At 64.3% G+C, this 24,046-nt stretch overlaps 2 protein-coding genes across 3 annotated transcripts in view; both read left to right on the top strand.

The window, feature by feature from the left end:
• The window catches only part of PRRT4 (proline rich transmembrane protein 4), a 39,020-nt gene extending 15,615 nt beyond the window's left edge, over positions 1 to 23,405 (top strand). For both annotated transcript variants that reach the window (XM_034763376.1, XM_034763369.1), the window contains 3 exons: positions 5,170 to 6,066; positions 10,968 to 11,099; positions 21,134 to 23,405. In XM_034763376.1, coding sequence (XP_034619267.1) covers positions 5,232 to 6,066; positions 10,968 to 11,099; positions 21,134 to 23,106 — 2,940 coding nt within the window. In that variant the 5' untranslated portion in view covers positions 5,170 to 5,231 and the 3' untranslated portion in view covers positions 23,107 to 23,405. The remainder of the gene's footprint in view (positions 1 to 5,169; positions 6,067 to 10,967; positions 11,100 to 21,133) is intronic.
• On the top strand, positions 13,926 to 15,662 carry LOC117873713 (adenylate kinase 8-like). Its single transcript, XM_034763389.1, has one exon. The coding sequence runs from the start codon at positions 14,110 to 14,112 to the stop codon at positions 15,631 to 15,633; it is 1,524 nt and encodes a 507-aa protein (XP_034619280.1). The 5' UTR covers positions 13,926 to 14,109; the 3' UTR covers positions 15,634 to 15,662.
• Positions 23,406 to 24,046: the final 641 nt, after the last annotated feature.

Here is a 24,046-nt window from a genome sequence, read left to right as displayed (position 1 = left end):
CGTGAACGGGAGGAGAAAGAGAGACAGAGACAGGAGAATGAGAGACAGCGTCAGCATGACCTGGAACTGGCGAGATTGAAGGGCAGCGAACCCCCGGCTGCGGTGAGTGAGGGGGGACCCAGGACTGCACGGAGCTTTGATAAGTGCATCATGGCCCCATACAAGGAGGGGGAGGACATGGATGACTTCCTGGAGGCCTTTGAGACGGCCTGCGAGCTGCACCGGGTTGATCCCGCGGACAGACTCCGGGTCCTTACCCCCTTACTGGACCCCAAAGCCGTGGCATTGTACCGCCAACTGGGAGAGGCAGAGAAAGGGGACTACGAACTATTCAAAAAGGCCCTGCTACGTGAGTTTGGGCTGACTCCTGAGATGTACCGGGAAAGGTTCCGGAGTCAAGATAAAACCCCTGAGATCTCATATCTGCAACTAGCCGTCCGCATGGAAAGATACGCCAGCAAGTGGGCTGGTGGGGCCCAGACGAAGGAGGACCTGATTAAACTGCTGGTACTGGAGCAACTGTATGAGCGGTGCCCATCCGACCTGAGGCTGTGGTTGGTGGACAGAAAGCCAGAGAACCCGCGACACGCCGGGCAGCTGGCTGATGAGTTTGTAAAGAGCCGGTCAGGGGGTGGCAGGGAGGAGCCCCAAAGGAACAGGCCCGCCGCGATGCAGAGAGAGAGTCACCCTGGGACCTCCCAAAGGGGGAATATGGGGAATCCCCTCCCACGGGGAATGCCCAGCATCAGGGACAACCGACCGGCTCGAGGGGACCCACGGGACCTGAGCTGCTATTACTGCGGCCGAAGAGGCCACGTTCGGGCCCAGTGCCCCAAGCTCAAGGACAGACTGAGCAGACCGAACCCGCACCGGGTTAACTTGGTAGAGGCCCAGACGGACGAGGGGCAGGCTTCCCACGCAAGAGGGGCTGGCAGCTTATCAACTGCTCAAGAGAGAGAAGGGCCCCCGGCCAGCTTCTCTGGGGGGCCAGATGCTCCGGATTCAAAGTTCTCCGTTTACAGGGTTGGCGCGGGGCTGTCCCTGCGGAGCGAGTGCCTTGTTCCCCTGGAGGTGGATGGGAAGAAAGTTTATGGATACTGGGACACGGGCGCAGAGGTGACACTGGCCCGGCCCGAGGTGGTGGCCCCAGATCGGGTGGTGCCCAACACCTTCCTGACCCTGACCGGTGTGGGCGGGACCCCATTCAAGGTTCCCGTAGCGAGGGTACACCTGAAATGGGGGGCCAAGGAGGGCCCCAAGGACGTGGGAGTGCACCACCATTTGCCCACTGAGGTGTTGATGGGGGGGGACCTAGAGGACTGGCCAAGCAGCCCCCAGACCGCCTTAGTCGTGACCCGTAGCCAGAGCCGGCGAGGGGCACTACGCCCTGACCTTGGGAAGGATGTCCCACCGGAGGCACCGAACCCTTCCCGGGTGGGGAGGGAACACCCAAGGACAGGCCGCGGGGTGGCTGGGGCTTCCGACCCAGCCGACGAGAGGGAGCAGGTCCCCATCCCTTCCCCAGCCGCCGAATTCCAGGCCGAGTTGCAGAAGGACCCCTCCCTGCGGAAGCTAAGGGGCCTGGCTGACCTCAGTGTGGTACAGACCATGAGGAGAGGATGCAAGGAGAGGTTCCTGTGGGAGAAGGGGTTCCTGTACCGAGAGTGGGCTCCCCCGGGGGAAGTGGAGTCGTGGGGGATCAGGAGGCAGCTGGTGGTTCCCCAGAAGTTTCGCCACAAGCTACTGTACCTGGCCCATGACATCCCTCTCGCAGGGCACCAGGGGATCCGGCGCACCAGGCAGAGGCTGCTACAGAACTTTTACTGGCCCGGGGTCTTCACCAACGTCCGGCAGTACTGCCGATCCTGTGACCCCTGCCAGAGGGTGGGGAAGGCCCGGGACAAGGGGAAGGCAGCATTGAGACCTTTGCCCATCATAGAGGAGCCTTTCCAGAAGGTGGCCATGGACATAGTGGGACCTCTCAGCAAGACGACCCGGTCTGGGAAGAAATACATCCTGGTGGTGGTAGATTTCGCCACCCGCTACCCCGAGGCTGTGCCCTTATCGTCCATTGAAGCAGACACTGTGGCGGATGCGCTGCTGACCATTTTCAGCCGAGTGGGGTTCCCCAAGGAAGTCTTGACGGACCAAGGGTCCAACTTCATGTCGGCCCTACTCCGGTGCTTGTGGGAGAGATGTGGGGTCCGGCACAACTGGGCCTCAGCATATCACCCCCAATCCAACGGGCTGGTGGAGAGGTTCAATGGGACGCTAAAAATGATGCTGAAAACATTTATGAATCAGCACCCGCAGGACTGGGACAAGTACTTACCTCACCTGCTGTTTGCGTACAGGGAGGTACCCCAGGAGTCTACCGGGTTTTCGCCTTTCGAACTGCTATATGGAAGGCGGGTAAGGGGGCCCCTGGACCTGATGAGAGACGAATGGGAGGGGAAGGCCACTCCTGACGGAGAGTCGGTGGTGGAGTATGTCCTGACCTTCCGGGAACGACTTGCCGAGCTCATGGGCCTGGCCAGGGAGAATCTGGCCAGAGCCCAGAGGAAGCAGAAGGTCTGGTATGACCGCACAGCACGGGCCCGCGCCTTCGCCACTGGGGATCAGGTGATGGTCCTCATCCCCGTGAGGAAAAACAAACTCCAGGCCGCCTGGGAAGGGCCCTTCAAGGTTGTCAAGCAACTAAACGAGGTAAACTATGTGGTGGAGCTGTCGAACCGGGCACACCACCACCGGGTGTACCATGTGAATATGATGAAGCCATATTATGACAGGGGGAATATGGTGTTGGCCATGTGTGGACAGTGGGAGGGGCAGGGAGATGACCCCTTAGTAGATCTATTCCCTGGGACAAGAGTTGGCTTCCCCCTGGAAGCAATTCCCCTCTCTGATCGGCTAACCCCTGCCCAGCGAGCTGAGATCGGAGGGGTGCTGCATCTGTACCAACAGCTGTTTTCCAACCAGCCTGGACGCACTAATCTGACTGTCCACCGGGTGCAGACAGGATCGCACCCGCCTATAAAGTGCTCCCCCTTCCGAGCCACAGGGAAAACTGCTCAGGACCTGGAAAGAGAGGTCAATGACATGCTGGCTTTGGGGGTGATCCAGCCGTCTTCTAGCCCTTGGGCCTCGCCGGTGGTGCTGGTCCCCAAAAAGGACGGGTCGATCCGGTTCTGTGTGGACTATCGGAAGCTCAATGCCATCACTGTAGCCGATGCCTACCCCATGCCCAGGCCGGACGAGCTCCTAGACAAGCTGGGAGGTGCTCGGTACCTTACCACCATGGATCTTACAAAGGGCTATTGGCAAGTGCCGCTGGATGCAGATGCCAGGCTGAAATCGGCCTTTGTCACCCCTCTGGGGCTCTATGAGTTCCTGACCCTGCCCTTCGGCCTCAAGGGAGCGCCGGCCACCTTCCAGCGCCTGGTGGATCAGCTACTGAGGGGGATGGAGAGTTTTGCCGTGGCGTATATCGATGACATCTGTGTCTTTAGCCAGACCTGGGAGGACCACATATCCCAGGTTAGACAAGTGCTGGACCGACTCCAGAAGGCTGGGCTGACCGTAAAACCGGAGAAGTGCAAGGTGGGGATGGCTGAGGTATCCTACCTAGGCCACCGGGTGGGAAGCGGCTGCCTAAAGCCGGAACCAGCCAAAGTGGAGGTGATCAGAGACTGGCCCGCTCCTCAAACCAAAAAGCAGGTCCAAGCCTTTATTGGGATGGCAGGGTACTATCGGAGGTTCGTGCCCCACTTTAGCGCCATAGCCGCCCCCATCACTGAGCTGTGCAAGAAGGGGAAGCCAGACAAAGTGGTCTGGACCGAGGAGTGCCAGGAGGCTCTCCGGGCGCTGAAGGAGGCTCTGGTCAGTGGCCCAGTTCTGGCAAACCCAGACTTTGACAAGCCCTTTATGGTGTTCACCGACGCCTCAGACACAGGACTGGGGGCGGTGTTAATGCAGGAGGATGAAAAGGGGGAGAGACACCCCATAGTGTACCTGAGCAAGAAGTTGCTACCCCGGGAGCAGAACTACGTGGCCATCGAGAAGGAATGCCTGGCCATGGTGTGGGCCCTCAAGAAACTAGAGCCATATCTCTTTGGGCGTCACTTCACCGTGCACACCGACCACTCTCCCCTGACCTGGCTGCACCAGATGAAAGGAGCCAACGCCAAGCTCCTGAGATGGAGCCTGCTCCTGCAGGATTATGACATGGACGTGGTCCATGTGAAGGGACGTGACAACCTGATAGCGGACGCGTTGTCCCGGAGAGGGAGCCCTGAACTTCCCCAGGTCACTGGTCAGAGTGACCCCGCTCAGTTCAGTCTCGAAGGGGGGAGAGATGTGACGGAGCAGGGAGCAGGGCAGATTTGACCTGGGAATGTTGCAGGGGGGTTGCAGTGGGGATGTGGGACTTCCCTTGAGGGAAGCTACCTGAGCTGTAACCTGAGCCAGGAACGGGGGTGGGGAGAATTAACACCTTCTGCCCGGGAGACTGAACAAAGGAAAGGAGCAGCGGGAGGGGCTGGGAGTTTAGTTTCGGTTGGGGCTGGGTGGTGCAACGCAGGGAACCCCAAGCTGGGGTCTAAGCTCCCTGAACCTCCCAGAGGGACCTAATTGAGGGGGTCTGGTCGTACTTACACGCTCTGCTTGAGACTGTGTTCCTGTCCTTAAATAAACCTTCTGCTTTACTGGCTGGTTGAGAGTCGCAGTGAATCTCGGGAAGAGGGGTGCAGGGCCCTAACTCCCCCAAAATCCGCAACAGGGACATGCTCCTGGCTGCCATGGGGTGGGGCCGTGCTGGGCCTAGGGTCTGGCCGGCTGCCGTGGGGTGGGGCCGCACTGGGCCCAGGGTCTGGCCGGCTGCCATGGGGTGGGGCCGCGCTGGGCCCGTGGTCGGGACGGCTGCCGTGGGGTGGGGACGCGCTGGGCCCAGGGTCTGGCCGGCTGCCGTGGGGTGAGGACGCGCTGGGCCCAGGGTCTGGCCGGCTGCCGTCGGGTGGGGCCGCGCTGGGCCCAGGGTCTGGCCGGCTGCCGTGGGGTGGGGACATGCTCCTGGCTGCCGTGGGGTGGGGCCGATCTGGGGTCCCTTGTTCCAGGCTCTCTGGCCTTTCCTGACGTGACACTAACGCGCGACCTCCTGCTCCCTCTCACCAGGCCTGTTCTGCTCCTGCCCCGTGCCGACGTCCTTCCTGCTGCCGCTCGCTGAGACCGGGGCCATGTGGGCCCTGCTGGTTCTCCTGTGCCTGATGCCACCGGGCTCCTCGGCCCCTGGGGCCCTGGCGGAGGTGCGTCAGACCCCGCCGCCTGCCGGAGCCAGGGCCAGGGCCCAGGGAGCTCTGCCGAAGGCCCCTCTGACGGTGTCGGAGCTGCCGGCCCAGGGCGCCGACCCACTGCTCTCCCTCAACCTGGGCCTGAACTTCAAGATCAAGGTGAGGAGTCAGGGCAGCTTCCGGCCGGCAGGTCCCAGCGCCGAGCCGGCCCTCGCAGACCTGCCCCCGGCCGACACGCCGGACCCCATCTCCTCCGCCAATTTCCTGCCGCCCGGCGAGGCCCTGTCCGGCTCCTCCTCCACGCCCGGCTCGGGGTGGCTAGTGACCGGCTCTGCAGACGAACCGTCGCCGGACGCTTCCCACCGCCCCGGGAGCTGGGGCGAGACCGCCGCAGACTGGGACGGCTCCCCGGTTCCCCGGTTCCGCAGCAGCCCCGGGGGCCGCCCGCCGAGCACCACCCCCTTCGAGTCGGAGTTCCTGGAGCCGGTGCCCACAGCCCAGCTCGCCTCGTTCCGGCCCGTGCTGGGTTCCCAGCCCGACGTGATGCTGCAAGCTGCCAGGCAGCCCACCCCCGCCAGCGCCCCCCGGGGGCGCAGCCAGGGCCTGGAGTTCCAGATCAACATCGACCTGACGGCTGGGCTGGACCAGGAGGTGGGCGCGCCACCCACCCACGTCCTGCCTGCCAGGGGGGGCAAGGGCCCGGGCACCAGGTGGAAGTACCCGCTGCTCCCCAGCCTGAAGGCAGGGATCTCGGAGATCGCCAGCAAGCTGGGCACCTCCAGTGAGTACGGGGAGGGGCTTGTCTGTCTGCTCTGCTCCTGTCACAGAGTGAGGGGAGGACACAAGGCCCTGCACCCCCAGCTTCCTGAGATTCACCATGACTCTCAGCCAGCCAGTAAAGGAGAAGGTTTATTTAGACAACAGGAACACAGTCCAAGACAGGTCTTGCAGGAACAGACAACAGGACCCCCCCCAATTAGGTCCATCTTGGGGTCCCAGGGCCCCACAGCCCCCTTGGGAGGTCAGAGCCCCGTCTGCCTCCCAGCCCTTCCACCAGCCAGCTCCTGAAACTCTCCCTTCAGTGACCCCCCCCACAGCCTTTGTTCAGTTTCCCAGGCAGAGGTGTCACCTGGCCTCTAACCCCTTCCTGGGTTTTCATGTTACATGCTCAGGTATTCTCCCTCGGTCAGTCTCAATGCAGACCGTCCTAGCCAACCTCCCCTGCCTTCCCAGCCAACACTCCCCACTCAGCATTCAAAGACCACATTAAGAACAGTCCCAGTTCGTCACAGCTCCCCACACGGCCCCGGTGCCCCAGCCCCTAGATGTGCATCGCACGAGGAGCCTGGGGCACAGTGCTCGCTCCACACAGATTAATGTACTGGCAGTGTCAGGCCACTGTGATCATCTAGTCCGGCCTCCCAGGCACCGCAGGGCAGTGACCCCCCCGAAACCTTTCCCGGAGCGGAGCTCGGAGCAAACCATCGCACCTGAGTCTGCGTGTGTGCGAGATTGTGTGTGTGTGTGTGTGCCTGTGACATTGTGGCATGTGTGTATCAGGGGTGCATGTGAGCTGTGCGGGGGGATCTGTGTGTGTGCGAGATTGTGTGTGTGTGTGTCTGTGACATTGTGCCATGTGTGTATCGGGGGTGCATGTGAGCTGTGCGGGGGGATCTGTGTGTGTGCGAGATTGTGTGTGTGTCTGTGACATTGTGCCATGTGTGTATCGGGGGTGCATGTGAGCTGGGGGGGGGTCTGCATGTGTGCGAGATTGTGTGTGGTGCATGCGTCTGTGACATTGTGCCGTGTGTGTGTATCGGGGGTGCATGTGAGCTGTATGGGGGGGTTGTCAAGGCTCCTTCCCCACTCTGAACTTTAGGGTACAGATTTGGGGGCCTGCATGAAAACTTCTAAGCTTAACTACCAGTTTAGATCTGCTTTTGCTGCCACCACCCAAATGATTTATGAATTTGGGAAACTCTGTCTCTCCCCCACCCCCCAAAACCTTACCCTACCTGGGTAGCCTTGGGAGACTCTTCCACCAATTCCCTGGTGAACACCGATCCAAACCCCTTGGAGCTTAAAACAAGGAAAAATCAATCAGGTTCTTAAAAAGAAGGCTTTTAATTAAAGAAAGAAAGGTAAAAATCATCTCTGTAAAATCAGGATGGAAAATAACTTAACAGGGTAATCAAACTTAGAGCCCAGAGGAATCCCCTCTAGCCTTAGGTTCAAAGTTACAGCAAACAGAGATAAACACTCTAGCAAAAGGTACATTTACAAGTTGAGAAAACAAAGATAAAACTAACACGCCTTGCCTGGCTGTTACTTACAAGTTTGAAATAGGAGAGACTTGTTTAGAAAGATGGGGAGAACCTGGATTGATGTCTGGTCCCTCTCAGTCCCAAGAGCGAACGAACTCCCAAACAAAGAGCACAAACAAAAGCCTCCCCCCCCCAAGATTTGAAAGTATCTTGTCCCCTTATTGGTCCTTTGGGTCAGGTGTCAGCCAGGTTACCTGAGCTTCTTAACCCTTTACAGGGAAAAGGATTTTGGAGTCTCTGGCCAGGAGGGATTTTATAGTACTGTACACAGGAGGGCTGTTACTCTTCCCTTTATAGTTATGACAGGGGGTCTGCATGTGCGCGAGATTGTGTGTGCGCGCATCTGTGACATTGTGCCGTGTGTGTATTGGGGGTGCATGTGAGCTGTGTGTGGGGGGGTCTGTGTGTGTGCGAGATTGTGTTTGCACGCATCTGTGACATTGTGCCGTGTGTGTATTGGGAGTGCATGTGAGCTGTGGGGGGGGGTCTGTGTGTGTGCAAGATTGTCTGTGTGTGAATTGGGCTGCATGTGAGGTGTGTGGAAGAGTCTGCGTGTGTGTGTCAGGTTGTGCTGGGTGTGTATTGGGGGGGCATGTGAGCTGTGTGGGCGGGGGGGTCTGCATGTGTGCAAGGGTGAAATATTGGAACGGCCTTCCGAGGGAAACGGTGGGGGCGACGGACCTGTCTGGTTTTAAGATTAAGTTAGATAAATTTATGGAGGGAATGGTTTAATGGTAAAACATAGTAGTCAAGGAAAACCAAGAAATGGTAGGTAAATTGTATAATGGCTGACAGGGGTCAGGCTGGAGACTCTTGCCTATATGCTCGGGGTATTACTGATCGCCATATTTGGGGTCGGGAAGGAATTTTCCTCCAGGGCAGATTGGCTGAGCCTCTGGAGGTTTTTCGCCTTCCTCCGCAGCATGGGGCAGGGATCTCTAGCAGGAGGGTTTCTGCCGATTGAAGTCACTAAAACACAGGATTGGGGACTTCAACAGCAGAGTCCAGGGAAGGGGTAGGGACGGTTTTATGGCCTGCAGCATGCAGGGGGTCAGACCAGATGATCATAATGGTCCCTTCTGACCTTAAAGTCTATGAGTCTATGAGTCTATGAGGTCGTGCTGGGTGTGTATCGGGGGCGTGAGGTGCGTGTGTGGGTTTGCACGTGTGCGAGATTGTGTGTGTGCGTGTGAGGAGTGCGTACACGTGTGTGTGCACAGATATGATCTGTGCTCCTCGTGGCAGAACCGGCTGCAACCGGCCCTTCCCCTGGGGGTCTGAGCACAGCAGCCCCTGCCCTGGCGAGCTGCGGAAGGGGCCGGATTAGCACCAGAGCAGGCCCCCGTGGCCCAGCCGGGCACTGTCCGCGGGCAGGGCAGCTCGTCCCCCACAGCCCATCCAGCCCCCGAAGGTGCCCATGGTGCCATCAGCACCAGTCATGGGGAGGTTGCAATGCAGACGCCTGCCCCAGACCCATCTCAGGCGGGAGCCCCAGGGCTAGGGTGCGAGTGGGGAGCCCGGCCCGTCAGGCGTGGGGGGATGGAGCGCAGATCCTGGGGTCCAGATTCCCGATGGCCTCAGCGGGCAGCAGCAGCTCTTGACTGACTCACCGGCTCCTGGCAGCCCTGGGCGCACGCTCGCTCCCCCACCAGCTGAGCCGAGCGTCCCGGAGCCCCAAGGCTGGAGCCAGAGCCCCCCACTCCGGAGAGCCCGCGCTGAGCCCCCCTGCTGCATGGCCACCAGCAGCCCCTGCCCAGAGTCAGGAGCCTGGGCACGTGTAGGGCTGCCACCTTTCCAATCGCACAAAACCAAACACCCTAGCCCCGCCCCTTCCCAGAGGCCCCGCCCCCTGCTCACTACATCCCCCCTCCCTCAGTGGCTTGCTCTCCCTCCCCCTCACTCACTTTCACTGGGCTGGGGTATGGGAGGTGGTGAAGGGTGCGGGCTCCGGGATGAAGCCAGAAATGAGGGGTTCAGGGTGCAGGAGGAGGCTCCAGGCTGGGGCAGGGAGTTGAGGTGTGGGAGGGGGTGAGGGCTGTGACTGGGGGTGCAGGCTGTAGGTGGGGCTGGGGATGAGGGGTTTGGGGTGCAGGAGAGAGCTACGGGCTTGGGCAGGAGGTTGGGGTGCAGGAGGGGGCTCCAGCCTGGGGCAGGGAGTTAGGGTGCGGGAGGGAGAGGGCTCTGGCTGGGGATGCAGGCTCTGAGGTGGGGTCAGGGATGAGGGGTTTGGGGTGCAGGAGGGGACTCCAGGTTTTGGGGGGGTCTCAGGGCTGGGGCAGGGGGTTGGGATGCAGGGGGGGGAGGGCTCTGGCTGGGGATGCAGGCTCTGGGGTGGGGTCAGGGATGAGGGGTTTGGGGTGCAGGAGGGGGCTCCAGGTTTTGGGGGGGTCTCAGGGATGGGGCAGGGGATTGGGGCTCGGGGTTGGGGCGCTGGCTTACCTCGAGCGGCTCCCGGTCAGCAGTGGAGTGGGGCTAAGGCAGGCTGCCTGCCTGTCCTGGCTCCGCGCTGCACCCTGGAAGAAGTCAGCAGGTCCAGCTCCTGACCTAGGCTGGGGGGCAGGAGCGTCCGCGGCATGCGCTGCGCTCGCCCACAGGCACCACCCCCGGTCAATGGGAGTGCGGAGCCGGTGCTCGGGGCAGGGGGCAGCTCGCAGAGGAGCCCTGTGGGATCCCCGCCTAGGAGCCAGACCTGTTGCTGGCCGCTTCTGGGGCGCAGTGCGGTGCCAGGGCACGTCGGGACTAGCCTGCCTTAGCCCTGCCGCACCGCTAACCGGACCTTTACTGGCCTGGTCGGCGGCGCTGACCGGAGCTACCAGCGTCCCTTTTCGATCAGGTGTTCGGTCGAAACCCGGAGGGCTGGGGTTGGGGTGGAGCCTGTGTATGTAAGGGGGGACTGGGGCCATTTTCGTCCTTTCCCTGCTCTATGGCCCCATCCCGGACGAGGGCACGGCCCCCGCGCGGTGGGCGACTGAGAGATGCCATGGGCAGAGGCATGGCCAGGCGGGACCCCCTTTGGGGCTCCTGGGGATCTCTGTGCCTGCCCTCTCTGCAGGGGGCACCATGGGGGGGGCGGAGGGGGGATGGTCTGTGTGCCGTGGCCCCTCTCCCAGACATGGGTCACACATGTCTGGGTTGAATTAGAGCCAGGACTGGCTGCAACAGGCCCCGTAACCCCTCCCCTACCCGCTGGGCACCTGCTGCTGACGGCTCTGCCCTGAGCAGGCCCCCGAGCACCCCTGTGTGTGTGTCGGGGGGTCTCCGAGTCTTGTCAGAGTCAAGCCGTCCCCCTTTCCGTGTGCATGTGGGGGGTCCCTGGCCCCCCTGCTGACCGGGCCTGGCCTTTACTGTCTCCCTGCAGGTTTCTTTGGCCCTACGCTGCCCCCAGACTGGCACCAGGAGAGGAGGGGGCAACAGGAGAGGAACAGCACAGGTGGCGTCTGGGACCAGCCCCAAGACACCAGCCCCTCCCCACCTCGTGCCACGGAGCCCGGTGAGCCGCTGGGCTGACCCGCCTGTCCTGTGGGGCTGGGGCAGCCCCCAAACCAGCTCCTCCTTCTCTGAGTCCCTCCCACTGCCTGCCCCCATCACACAGAGCCGGAGCAGACGCCAGGGCATTCAGAATCCCTGACACACACGAAGGACACTCACCACCCAGCCCTATGCCCCCACCCGCTGCGCAGAATGGGCCTCCTCGTACAGCCCACGATACCTACATGCTGATGTACCCCACCGTGATACACACCCCAGTGCACCCTGATACATCCCCAATACATGCATACGAATGCACCCCAGCCTCGTTACACACCCCAACACTTCCCCAGTGCATGCCTGATACACACCTCATTGCACCTCGATACATCCCCAGTACACGCATACGAATGCACCCCAGCCCCGTTACGCACCCCAACACTTCCCCAGTGCATGCCTGATACACACCTCATTGCACCTCAATAGATCCCCAATACACGCATACGAATGCACCCCAGCCCCGTTATGCACCCCAACACTTCCCCAGTGCATGCCTGATACACACCTCATTGCACCTCGATACATCCCCAATACACGCATACGAATGCACCCCAGCCCCGATACACACCCCAACACTTCCCCAGTGCATGCCTGATACACACCCCAGTGCACCCCAGTACACCCTGATATACACCCCAGTGCACCCCGATACACACACACTAATGCTCCCCCCCAATACACACCCCAATGTGCACTCCGAGACACACACACTAATGCACCCCCCCAATACACACCCCAGTACACCCCTTATACCCCCAATACACACCTCATTGCACCCCCTGATCCCCCCCCAACATATACTCCCCAGGCACCCCTCTGATACCCCTAATGCTGCACTGATACACACCCCAATAAACACACACAGCACACAGACTGGCCAGAGTGATATACCCCCCAATGCATCCCCTGGTACACCCCCCAGCACCCCCCCAGTGTGCCCCCGATACCGCAGTGCCCACCCCAGTGCCCTGATACCCCCGGTATACACTTTGCCTGGGGCACGATGCTGAGAGCAAGGGGTGCAAAGGGTTAATGGGAGGGGGCTGAGCAGGGGCTGGGGCAAGTCCCTGAGGTTCCTTGTGGACTCAGCCACGCCTGGCTTTGCACAGAGCTCGGTGCTATCTCCGCATCTCCCTGACCCTGGGGAGGGGAGGTCAGACCTTTGCCCAGGAGCCGGCTCAACAGGTCTGGGGGTGGGGGTGGGGGGCCTGCAGGGGGCTTACCGCCGGTGGGGTGTTGCACAAGGCCCAGGTGCGGATATTTTTGCCTGCCTCTGTAGCCTGAGTGGGGTTCCCAGCAGTGCAGGGAGGGGCCGGTGGGGCTGGCCCGGGGTGCAGGGGGGACGAGGCATGGGGGGACTGGCTGGGGCGAAGCTCCGGGCTGGGCTGGCACTGGGAACAGGGTGCCCGAACTGCCCCTGCTGGGCAGACGCCTGGTACATCCTGTCCCGGGGAGGTGGTGGGGGTGTGGTGCCGGGGGCCCAGAGAGAGGAATGCAGCTGGGTCTGCCCCATGCTGTCACCAGGGCCTCTTGCTAAGCCGGCTCCTTGGCCAGTTGCTGGAGATGCTGGTCTGACAAGGCCAGGGAGAGAACCCCGGTGTCCTGGCCAGCTCTCTGCCTGGGGCGGGGGGGTGGGGGGTGTCCCGGGCCACTGCTGAGGGCAGAGGGATCCGGCCCCCCCCCCCCCCCCGCCCCCTGCTGTGTGAAACCCAGCACGTCTCAGAGCTGGGAGGGGCGGGGAGGGATTTGTCAGGGTCAGGCTGCCCTGCCAGCCCCGGGGCGGCTCCTGGCCACACACCCCTCGCTGCCAGCCCTTGGGAGCTTTCCATGACCGGATCTAGCAGCAGCAGGAAAGTGGCTGGGCTGGGCTGGGCTGGACCGGGCCGGGCCTGGCTGGGCTGGGCTGGGCTGGGCCGGGCCGGGCCGGGCCGCGCCGGGCTGGGCTGGCCGGAATCGTTCTGCCTGTGGAGGGTTCTGCAATGAAGTGTGGCCAGAGCACGGAGAATATGCTCCCCTGCTCCCTGTCCCTGTCCTGCTGCCCTCAGCCCCCCTAACCCCACTGTCCTTCAGCCCTCTGTCCACACTGCACTGCCCCCATCCCCTCTCCTGTTCCCCTGGGGCTCCCCTGCTCTGCCCCCCCCCCTTTCCGTATTCCCTTCCTCCTCCCCGTTAGCCTGCGGCCGGTGGGGCCAGGACAGTGTCTGGCGATAGCCGTCGGTGGGCTGCTGAGTGCGGTTGGACCCGGAGAAGCTGCGCCCCTGAAGGTCACTCTGCCAGCTCCCTGGAGAGGGCCGGGGCCGCCTGTCACATCCCATGGGGAGATGGAGCGAGAGCTGCCATCCCCTGCGTGCCCAGGCTGACGGGTGCCAGGCAGCATTAGCCTCCATCCGGCACGCTCCCTTCCAGGTGCAGGCCGGCGGGTGCAGCAGCGCCCCGGGCGCAGCGAGCAGAGAAATGCTTGGTGGCAGCCCGTCAGCCCAGGTAAGTGCCGCCTGCGTGGAGGTGACAGATGGATCTGGACAGGGGTGAGGACAGCAGCTCTGCCGGCGACAGGCCCGTCACCTCTGCAGTCACACCGTGTCCCTGGCTCAGCCTCCCGGGAAGGGCAGCGCAGCCGGGCAGAGACGACCTCCCACTGGTCTGGCATGGCGTGGGGAACCGAGCTGCCGCTGCTCCTTCCATCATCCCCTGCCTGGCACCGCCAGCCTCTGATTTCCAGCCCCCGCTGTGGCTGCGTGGTCCCCAGTCTCGGGTGGGAGCAACGAGTGCCTCTTTCCCCGCCGGTATCCCCGCTCCAGTGGGCTCGGCTTGGCCAGCCCTCTGCTAGCCGGCCCGGCCACTGGGAGCGGGTCCAGCGCAGTGCTCGCCGCAGCCCACAGGAGCCCCCAGCCGCGGGAAGGCAGCCTGTGCCCGTGCACCCGTGGGCGATTCGGGATTGCTGCTCGTTCCACCTGCCAGTCCTGTGCTCTGTGATGTCACAGGCGGCTGCTGGGCAACCCTGGAACCCGGGGCCGGGTTTGGAATCCCGCCGAGGAGTCGCCCAGAGCAGCCGGGGAGAGATGGACGTCGCTGCCAAGCCCCACATCCCCCCTGCCATGGCTCTGTATGCCGAGAAGCACGGTGTCTTCCAGCTGATGCAAAGCATGGTGGAGGCCCTGCTCATCCACCAGCCCGAGGACCCCATCTCCTTCATGATAGACCACCTGAAGCAGGACAGCGACCACGTGCCCAGGGTGTTCGTGCTGGGTCCGCCGGCCGCCGGGAAAACCACCATTGCCATGTGGCTCTGCAAGCACCTCAATGCCTCCTACCTCAGCCAGCAGAAGCTGCTGGCCAACAAGACGCTGGTGCTGGCCAAGGAGGCGCAGAGCTACCAGCAGCGGCAGGAGCAGATCCCCGATGAGCTCTGGGTCGACCTGCTCCAGGACCGCCTCTCAGACGTGGACTGCATCAGGGAGGGCTGGGTCCTGGACGGCTTCCCCCAGACCCGCAAGCAGGCCTTGCTGCTGCAGACCTCCGGCATCGTGCCGCGGCACGTGGTGGCGCTTTATGCGCCAGACACCGTGCTGGTGGAGAGGAACCTAGGCAAACGCCTAGACCCAGTCAGCACGGAGGTGTACCATACCACCTTTGACTGGCCGACCGACCCCACGGTGGAGCAGCGCCTGGTGCAGCCCGACGGCTGCTCGGAGCAGGCCACAGCCAAGCGGTTGCTGGAGTATCACCGCAACATCCAGGGCATCTTCCAGTCCTACCAGGGGAACCTCCGGACCGTCAACGCCGACCAGCCCTGCGCCGACGTCTTCTCCCAGGTGCTGACGTTCGTGGAGAGCCAGCCCCGCTCGGCCGCCCCCTTCACCCCCCGGGTCCTGCTCTGCGGGCCCCCTGGCAGCGGGAAGAGCCTGCAGGCTGCCCTGCTGGTCCAGAAATACGGCCTGGTCAACGTGGGCTGCGGGCAGCTGCTGAAGGAGGCCGTGGCGGAGAAGTCGAAGATCGGGGAGCTCATCAAGCCGTATTTCGAGAGCGGCTGCCCGGTGGCGGATAACCTGGTGCTGAAGGTGCTGCGGGAGCGGTTGGGCAAGCTGGACTGCGCGTCCTTCGGCTGGGTGCTGCACGGCTTCCCGCGCGACGCAGACCAGGCCGAGCTGCTGAGGAACACCGGCTTCGTCCCCAACCGGGTCTTCTTTCTCACCCTGCCGCTGGAGGCCATCCTGGAGCGGGTCTCTCAGCGGGCCACGGACCCCGTCACGGGCGAGCGCTACCACCACCTGTACAAGCCGGCCCCGAGCCTGGAGCTGCGCCGGCGCCTGCGGCAGAACCCCCAGGACGCGGCGGAGAAGCTGGAGCTGCGGGTGGATCTGTACAGCCGGCACGTGGCGGACTTGGAGGAGTTCTACGAGGATGCCGTCTACGTCAACGCCGACCAAGACCCCTACACTGTCTTCGAGTCCATAGAGAGCTGCGTCACTCGGCCCCTGCCCCTCCGCACCGTCTAGCGCCTGCGGGCAGGGAAATACAGAGTTTGCTTTCAGAATGGGATTCGGGGTCATCTTCTTTAACAGGGACAGGTGTTCCGGGGGGGCCGCTGGGCTCCCCCTAGCCCCCACCTCCCTGCCCAGCCCCCAGCCCAGCAAAATTACCAGGGTAAAATATGGAATGGCTTCCCGGTGATGTCAATGTGGAGCCAGCAGCGCCCAGCCAGCTCTCCAAGCACTTGGCTTGGGACCCTCTGCCACTCAATCGATCTTTCCCGGCCTCCTTCCCTCTTCCCCTTCCCCCCGCCCTCGATTTTGACACCCCTGCAAGTTTGCTGATCCCCCTCTCGGCCGCGAGAGCGGGGGGGGGTCCCTGTTGCCTCGGGATCTCACCTCGGGGGCTCTCTTTGGGGAAAGCTGCCCTGTGTTCTCTTACGAGTCTTCTCCCAGCTTGTCTGGTGAGAGTGTCCCAGGCCAGGCTCTGCAGCTCCCTGGGGCACGCGGGGACCCTCCGGAGCTTTGAGAAGCTGGTTGGAGGAATCGCTGCTCATCCCAGGCCAGGCGTGGGGAGGGGCCCTTCCCCTCTGCAGGCTGAGGCGGGGGTCTCAGTAGAGTGAAGCTGTTCCCGCTTGGTGGGGGGAAACCTTTGGAAAGCCTGGCACTGGTTTGGGTGGGGGCTGCCCTCTGTCACGGACTCACAGGTCGTGCCCACTCTTGCCCCCGTGCGGTCCGTGGGGGGTGCCCCTTTCAGTGCGACAGCCCTTCTCGGGGGTCCACTCTCTCTCGGGGTCAGGCCCCTCCACCTCCTGGAGCCGCACCTCTCTGAGCCTTAGCACGTCTGTCTCTGCCGTGGGCCCCCTCAGGGAGTCCACTCGCTCTGGATCCCCGGGGCCTCCACCCCCGAAGGGGACGATGCCACCCCACCCCCAGCCTGTTCTCTAGCCCGGAGTGACTCTCAGCCAGCATAACACAGGAAGGTTTATTGAGAGTTGAACACAGCACAGGAAACTCTCAGGCCTGGCCTCCCTCAGCTCAGCACATCCCAGTCTCTCTGCATCCAGGTGGGCTCTGCCTGCTCCCCCTCTCCTGCCCAGAGCCCCCTCTGCTCCCAGCTGGGCATCTGAGATCCCCAGCCCCAGGCCCCTCCTCTGTCCATTGTCTTCTCTCCAGGGAAACAGGGTCGCCTGGGCCTCCTCTCCCCTCTTCTGTCCTCTGGGCCCCTCTGGCTGGAAGGGGCTGGTCAGGTCACCGGAGTCCTCTCTTCACAGCCCATTGTCCTCCCACTGGCCAGAACCAGCTGTGACTCCCGAGCTGGACCTCCCGATCACCAGGTCACCCGTCGCTGGGGTGTCCATTCTCCAGGCCATTGGCCGGGGTCCCAAGTTCCCTCGTTGGTCCTGTGTACCAACAAACTCGCTCTCCCCTCACCTCATTAAACCACTAACACCCAGGGACACTGAGTCCCACCCCCTCTGCATGCAAACCATTGGAAAAAACAAGGAAAAATCAAGAAACCCCCCCACTTCGTCACACCCACTGAGGGCTCGTTGGGAAGGGTCTTGTCCATGTTGGCCGTTGCCACCCCCAGGGGGCAGCTGGGGTCTCTGCTGACTCCAGCACTTGTGGTTTCGGAGGAGGGGGGTGGTTCTCTACTGGGAAACGTGCTCAGAATTAAAGTCTCGACTTCAAAGACCCCCGAGCAAACCGCAGGGGGCGCCGGCTCCCTGGCGCGCATGTCACTGGGCCAGCCGGAGATGCTCGCGCGCTCGTCCTCGCTGGTTCTCCACCCCGTCCTGCTCTCCTGGCCCGTGTGGCTCACAGCCTCGTGCTGGCGTTTGACTTGGAGGAGTCTTTCTCCTCAACCACATTACAAAGGGCACGTCTCTGCTGCCCCGCTCAGATGCCCCTGGGGTGCTGGGTGCGGACTGGCTGACGGCTCCCCGAGGCAGGTTTGCGGAAGAGCCTTCGCTCTCCGAGCAGTGGGAAGCCCGGCAGGAGAAATGCTGCTCAGCGAGCAGCAGGCAGGACTGGCGGCTCCGGGCGCCCGCGCCAGGGCTGGGCAGAGAAACGGGCTGGTGACTCCGGGGCCGTCGCCTGAGCACACCTGCGCAGAACGCCGCTCGGCCAGTCCAGCCGCGGGCGCATTCAGGGCAGCGTTCTGCCTCCTTCGGTAACGGAGCCGTTCTCTGGCCCGGCACCCAGTCTGCTGCCTCCCTGGCACACACCCAGCGTCCATCCAGCCCTATTGGTGCATATGTAATGGGGGCCTTGCCCCTGGAGCGCCCCCTGGCGGGGCAGCGCTGCAATTAAGTCCCTGCCTCAGTTTCCCCTAGTGGGCTTTTAGTAAGCCCTCTGGGGCTTATGTATATTGAACAGTGCCCCTTCCGGGCTTCAGCTTGTTTAACCAATGGTGGCACATTACCCAAATCGGCCTCCGCCCCAGCTGCCTGGCGGGAGGGGGCAGGGGGTGAGTTGTGTCCAGGTCCCTCAGCAGCCAGGCCCTCTTGCCAAGGGGGAGAAGGGTCTCTCACGCCAGCCCTTCCTCCTAATTCCTCAGCTCTGGGGCAGATGCAGGGGGATGGGGCTGCCATGCGGCTGGGGCCAGTGGGGCCCCGGCTGATGATAATACTGAACCCACCCTGTGCCTCTCGTCCCTACGTCTCAGCGCATTAGGAACAAGGATGGGAGCGTTCTCGTGGACAGAGGGCTGGAGAGGGGCTGGCCAGGCATAGCCCCCCAGAGCCCCAGGCCTGAGCTCTGCCTCCCGGGCCATGGCGCTGGCCGGGCACGGGCAGGACAATCCTGCGAATAGCAGGGCACCCGGCGGCCCGAGGCCAGGCTGTGACTGCACAGGGCCCGGCCCGGGGGCCAGACAGCTGGCTCCGTGGCAAATTCCTCGGCGGTGATGCAAACGGGCGGGCGGATTGAGAGATGCCAGAACTAATCCAGCGAAGAGGGGGTTGCAAAGGCACTTGGTGCTGATCCGAACCTGGCTAAAGCCCCGGATTAGACTCCCGAGGGATAAACAAAGCGGGGTGCAGGGCCGGGCCAGGAGAGCAGGGCTGGGCTGAGCTCGGGGGGCACCTCGGTCAGCCCCAGTGCAGCCCGCCCGGGGGAGCTGCAAGGGGCGGGCTGTGGCGGCGTTGGGGCAATCACCGATTGGCGTCTGTCCCGCTGCTTCCCGCCAGGCCCCATGGAGCCGCTGGCCATTGTGTGAGCCGCTGTGTTTGGAGAAGCCCCTGGCTACGCAAACAGCCCGGGAGGCAGCCCCAGGCCCAGCCCATTGTGCCTGCCAACAATGCCCCGGAGCCCCCCAGCCTCCCCTCCCCCACGCCAGCGCCCACGAGGCCGGCCAGCGGGTGCCGTGCTTGCTGCAGACCAGAGGCTTTTCTCAGCCCCTGGCACAGGGGGGAGGTCCCTGCGCTTGCCTGGGTGGTCTCCTGGCCGTGCCCAGACCCAGGCTGGCACTGCTTGTCCGCCCTGCCCAGAGCTCCGGCCCTGCTCACTCTCTGGCCTGGAGCTCCCGGGGCAGGTGGCCTCTGCCAACAGGGAGAAGGGGTCCCCCGGCTCTCCTCGCGGCAGGGATGGGGGGTGCATAGCAGCCCCCCCTCCTGCTTGGGGAGGGATCCAAGGCGCCGAGCCAGCTCTCACTGCGGAGCCCTGGCGCTTTCTGCGGCCTCGGAGTGAGCATGGGGTTCCCTGGGCTCCCCCCTCCAGCGCCATGTGCCACCCCGTGCATGGCGGGCATCTGTCCCTGGGGTCCCCCCTCCAGCCCAGTGGCATGGGGGCTCCACACGGGGGTCTGCCTGAGCTGACAGTCAGCACCCCCCCCCCCCCCGAGGTCACAGGGGCTCAGCCAGCCGGCTCCCCACAAGCAGCCAGCACGTTCTGCCAGCAGCTCTGCAGCCCCAGGGCCCCCGGATTAGGGGCTATTGGCTTTCATGTTTTATCTCCAGAACAGCGAGTCCCTGGCTGGCTGCTTTCCAGCCGCAGGCGCAGATAACGCAGGGCTGTGTGCGTGGCCGGGTGTTCTGCTCGGAGGGGGTTTGCACAGCCTGACCCGAGCGCCTGAATACAACAGTCGCCACGTCCTGATCTGGGGCCTGTTCACTGTGGGGCCTGTCTGGGTTTCAGAGCCCCCCCCTTCGCCCCCCAGAGGGGCACGTAGCCAAGTGTGAAATGCACATGCACAAGGCTGTGTCTGCACATGTGTTCTGTGAGTGTCTAAGTGGGAGCGGCTCCCAGGTGATGGTACATTAGCATGCATGTGTGTATGCACTGGGACACACGTGTGCTGCTCTGTGTGTGTGTGCACACCGGGGCATGTGTGTGTGGAGGGGGTTGCATTCAGGGGCCGGTGCATGCTCTGTGCGTGTGTGTGCGTATGCTCTGCAGCCAGTGCAGTGCATGCTATGTGTGTGTGCGCTCTGGGACTGGTGCGTACTCTGTGTGTGGGTATGCACATGCTCTGGAGCCGGTGTGTGTGTGCTCTGTGTATGTGTCTGTGTGCTCTGGGGCCAGTGCGTGCTCTGTGTGTGGGGGGAGTGGGGGTGGGGAGTGTGTGTGTGTGCGCGCGCGCATGCTCTGGGACTGGTGTGTGTGTGTGTGTGCGCATGCACTCTGGGGCTGGTGTGTGTTATGTGTGTGTGTATGCGCTCTGGGGCTCGTGTGGGTGTGGGTGTGCGCGCGCTGGGGCTCTGTGTGTGTGCGCAGGTGCTCTGAGTCTGGTGTGGGTGTGCGTGCACGTACACTCGGGCTGGTGCGTGCTCTATGTGTGTGTGTGTGCATGCGCTCTGGGGCAGGTGTGGGTGTGCATGCGTGTGCGCTCTGGGGCTGGTGGGTGTGCGCGCGCGCTCTGGGACTGGGCCTCTGTGTGTGTGTGTGTGCGCACGCGCTGGGGCTCTGTGTGTGTGTGTGTGTGTGCGTGCACTCTGGGGCTGATGTGTGTGTGTGCGCATGCGCTCTGGGGCTGGTGTGGATGTGCGTGCGTGTACGCTCTGGAGCTGGTGCGTGCTCTGTGTGTGCGTGTGTGTGCATGCGCTCTGGGGCTGGTGTGGGTGTGCATGCGTGTGCGCTCTGGGGCTGGTCTGTGTGTGTGTGTGTGCGTGCTCTGGGGCTGGTGCGTGCTGTGTGTGTGTGCATGTGTGCGTGCTCTGGGGCTGGTGTGGGTATGTGTTTATGTGTTCATGCGTGTGCGCTCTGCGGCTGGTGCGTGCTCTCTGGGTGGCAGAGAGGCAGGGCAGCCTGTTTCCATCATCCCAAGCTTGCCCCTGGTGCCCCCCTCGTGGTCCCCCCCATGGCCAGGCCCCCGGTGCTGCCCAGCTTGTGCGACTGGCGCGTTTCCTGGCCCCGGCCCCGGCCCCGGCCCCGGCCCCGGCGAGCCAGGAGGGAGTGGGCTTTGTAGGCGTCACCGCGATGATGGCAGGCCACGAAGACCTGCTGCGTTCCCTGCCGGTGCTGGGCCCTGGCGCTGGGTCTGCCTCCCCCCCGCTAACAGCCTCTCCGTCTCCTTCGTCCCCAGGCCCGGCCCCTGGCCGGCACGGCCCCTCTCCGGGCAGCGAGGGGGCGCTGGCCGCCTGGCCCAGGTGCACGCCGGAGAAGCCAGAGGAGTGCGGCTCCCCCAGCCCTGAGCTCGAGGCCCCGCCAGTGCCACGCCTGCTGCCCTCCCCGCCCCTCTTCGTCACGCTGCACGCCGACTGGAACACGGCCATGGCTGACTGGGGCCTGGCCTGGGAAGCCCACGTCTACGGGGCCGGCTCCCTCTTCAGCCTGCTGGCCCTGCTCTCCCTGCTGAGCCTGGCCTGCCTCCCCTTCCGCTGCCCGGCTGGCTGCACGTTTCTGGCCGCTCTCGACCTGCTGCTGGTGCTGGCCGGCGCCGCCCGGGCCTTCCTGCTCTTCTACGACGCCTATGGGCAGCAGGAGCGGCTGCCGGCCGTCGCCTCGCTGCTGCTGCACGATCTGCCCTTCCCCTGCCTCTCCTCCGCGCTGGCCGTCGCCTTCCTACTGCTCTCCACCCGCTCCCGTGTCAAGCTCTCGCGCGCCCGCTTCCGGCACCCCGGCTGCCTGGCCGCCCTGGTGCTGCTGCACTTCTTCGTGGCCGTGGGCGCCATCCTGGCCGCGGACCTGCTGCGCCAGTTCCCCTTCCTGCTGCTGGTCTCGCGGGGGACCTTCGCCCTGCTGGCCGCCCTCCTCTCCCTCGCCTTCCTCGCCTTTTATTGTCTGGGGCGGGCGGACGCCACGCAGATCTACAACCTCCAGAGCTCCACGCCGCCCACCGAGCACCTCAGCCGCTGCCCCTTCGCCGACGCTGGCGACTGGAGCCGGGCCGCGCGCACCACCCTGCTGGCCGCCTGCTTCGCCCTGCTGAGCGCTGCCCTGCAGGCCTACACCATCCTGCACGCCCTGGGCTACGGCCTGCCGCCGGGCTTCTTCGGGCCCTGGCCCTGGTGGTCACTGCAGCTGGGCTGCCGGCTCTGCGAGGTGGGCACCGGGCTGCCCCTGGCCCTGGTGGGCCTGTACCCCGTGTTCTGCTCCCACGAGCCCCCCTGTGTGCACTGCTGGGGCGCGCTCTTCCGCGGCCCCGTGAAGGCCCCCATCCTGCCCAACAACTTCCAGTGGGCCGTGGCGCAGCACGAGAAGCTCGTGATGTGTGACACCATCGCCCGCAGCGACTCCGAGTTCCTGCCGCTCTACGCCCTAGCCAGGAGCCGCCTGAGTGCGGACGGGGCCGCGGGCTACTGCGGCGCCCACAGTCCGGGGGCTGCCAGGGCCTCGGAGACACGCCTCAAGGGCGGCTACGGCTCGAAGACCTCCTCCGTCATCAGTATGGCCATGGACGGCGACCCCACCGCTGACTTCCGGCCCCCGTCGCCCATCAACCTGCGGCGCAGCATCGACGAGGCCCTCTTCAGCGAGGCCCTCATCCCCGCCAGCCTCTTCCAGCCCGCCGGCGCCCTAGCCAGGTCCAGCACCCTGGCACTCAGCCACCAGAGCCCCGGCCTGCAGGCGTGCGAGGGGCTCGGGGAGACGCCGGCCAGCCGCGGCCTGTACCGGACTTCCTCCTGTGGGGAGTTGGAGGCGGCCCTGCCCCAGGGAGGGGATGGGGAGGCGTCCCCGGAGGCCGGTGCACCTGACACCCCCCTCTGCTCCCCGGGCAGGTGGAGGGAAAGCAGCCGCTGCTCCAGCTCCCCCTACGGACTCTCCCTGGACGGCTCCTCCCTGGTCCTGTGTCCCAGCCCGGAGCAAACCACCCACGCGTCTTCCTTTGCGTACGAGCCGAAGCTGCCCCGGGGCCCGGGCGAGAGCAGCCCTCGCCGGTCCCCCCCGCCACCCGGGGGGCCATACCTGCCCCTGGCCCAGCCCTCCCAGGAGTCCTTGGACTCTCTGGTCCCGCAGCCACTGGCGGGCGAGGCGGCTGTGCTGCAGGAGGAGTTCATGGACGTGTGCCGGCAGATCGACGCGCTCAGCGTCAGCAGCGACACCATCGACCTGTAGGGAGAGGGGCCGCCCCGGCCCCGCTGCTGCCACCTTCCCAGTGGGCCCGGCCTCGCAGGAGGAGCCAGGGCGGCCCTGAGACCCACATCTCCCCCCATGGTGCTAGGCGGGACGGGCCCTTCCTGCCCCTGGAGGGGGTCCCCTCTGGTCAGAGCCAATGCATGGCCCATGCACTCCAGCAAAGGGTGCTCACCCCACACCCACGTCCCAGGGGTCCAGGGCCGGGGCAGATTCACAACGTTCCTCCCCCCCCGCCCACATGCCCCAGTGGCACCCCCCCTGTCCTTCTGCCCCCCCCCCCCCCGCCCGAGATGGGGCTGGGGGAGCCTGTGGCTGACCCTAGGGGCCTGCAGCTCTATGACGGGGAGAGGGCGCTCCCTGCTGGGGGAGAGAAGGGACTGTGGGCTCCCAACAGCCTGGGACCACAGCTCCTTGGAAAGGGGGCCCAGGGGCCCGGCTCTCACCCCGGCTCCCTGGAAGTGGCTCAGTGTCTATTAGAGATGCCCCCTGCCCCCCCCCCCATCTGCCTGCTGCCCAATGCCCTCCTGCCCTGCTCCCTCCCAGCCCCGGGTGCGGGGGGGAGGGGGTGGGCCCAGACTTTGACCCCTGTATTAGCAATGAGGTAGGTTCGTGGTTTGTGCTCCAGACTCCAAAGCCCCTAGCGGCGGTGACAGGCCCCCGGGCGCGGGGGCTGTGGGTGCCGGAAACTCCTCCCCCCACTTTTCATTAATAAAGTATTTTATCAACAGGAGCAGCTGGGTTCCTCGTCGGGCACGAGCAGGGGGAGTTACACGGCTAAACCAGGTAGCCTTCAGCCCAGGAAGAGCCAGCCATGGGGGGGGGGGGGGGGGGGGGGCCCGGCCCCCCGCCCCGGGCCGGGGGCCGCGGGCGGGGGGGGGGGGGGGGGGGGGGGGGGGGGGGGGGGAGGCCGGCGGGGGGG

Source organism: Trachemys scripta, chromosome 1 (genome assembly GCF_013100865.1).
Source record: "Trachemys scripta elegans isolate TJP31775 chromosome 1, CAS_Tse_1.0, whole genome shotgun sequence".
Taxonomy (NCBI): Eukaryota; Metazoa; Chordata; order Testudines; family Emydidae; genus Trachemys; species Trachemys scripta.
The sequence above is the reverse complement of the archived record's forward strand: the minus strand, read 5'-3'. Positions and strand labels throughout refer to the sequence as shown.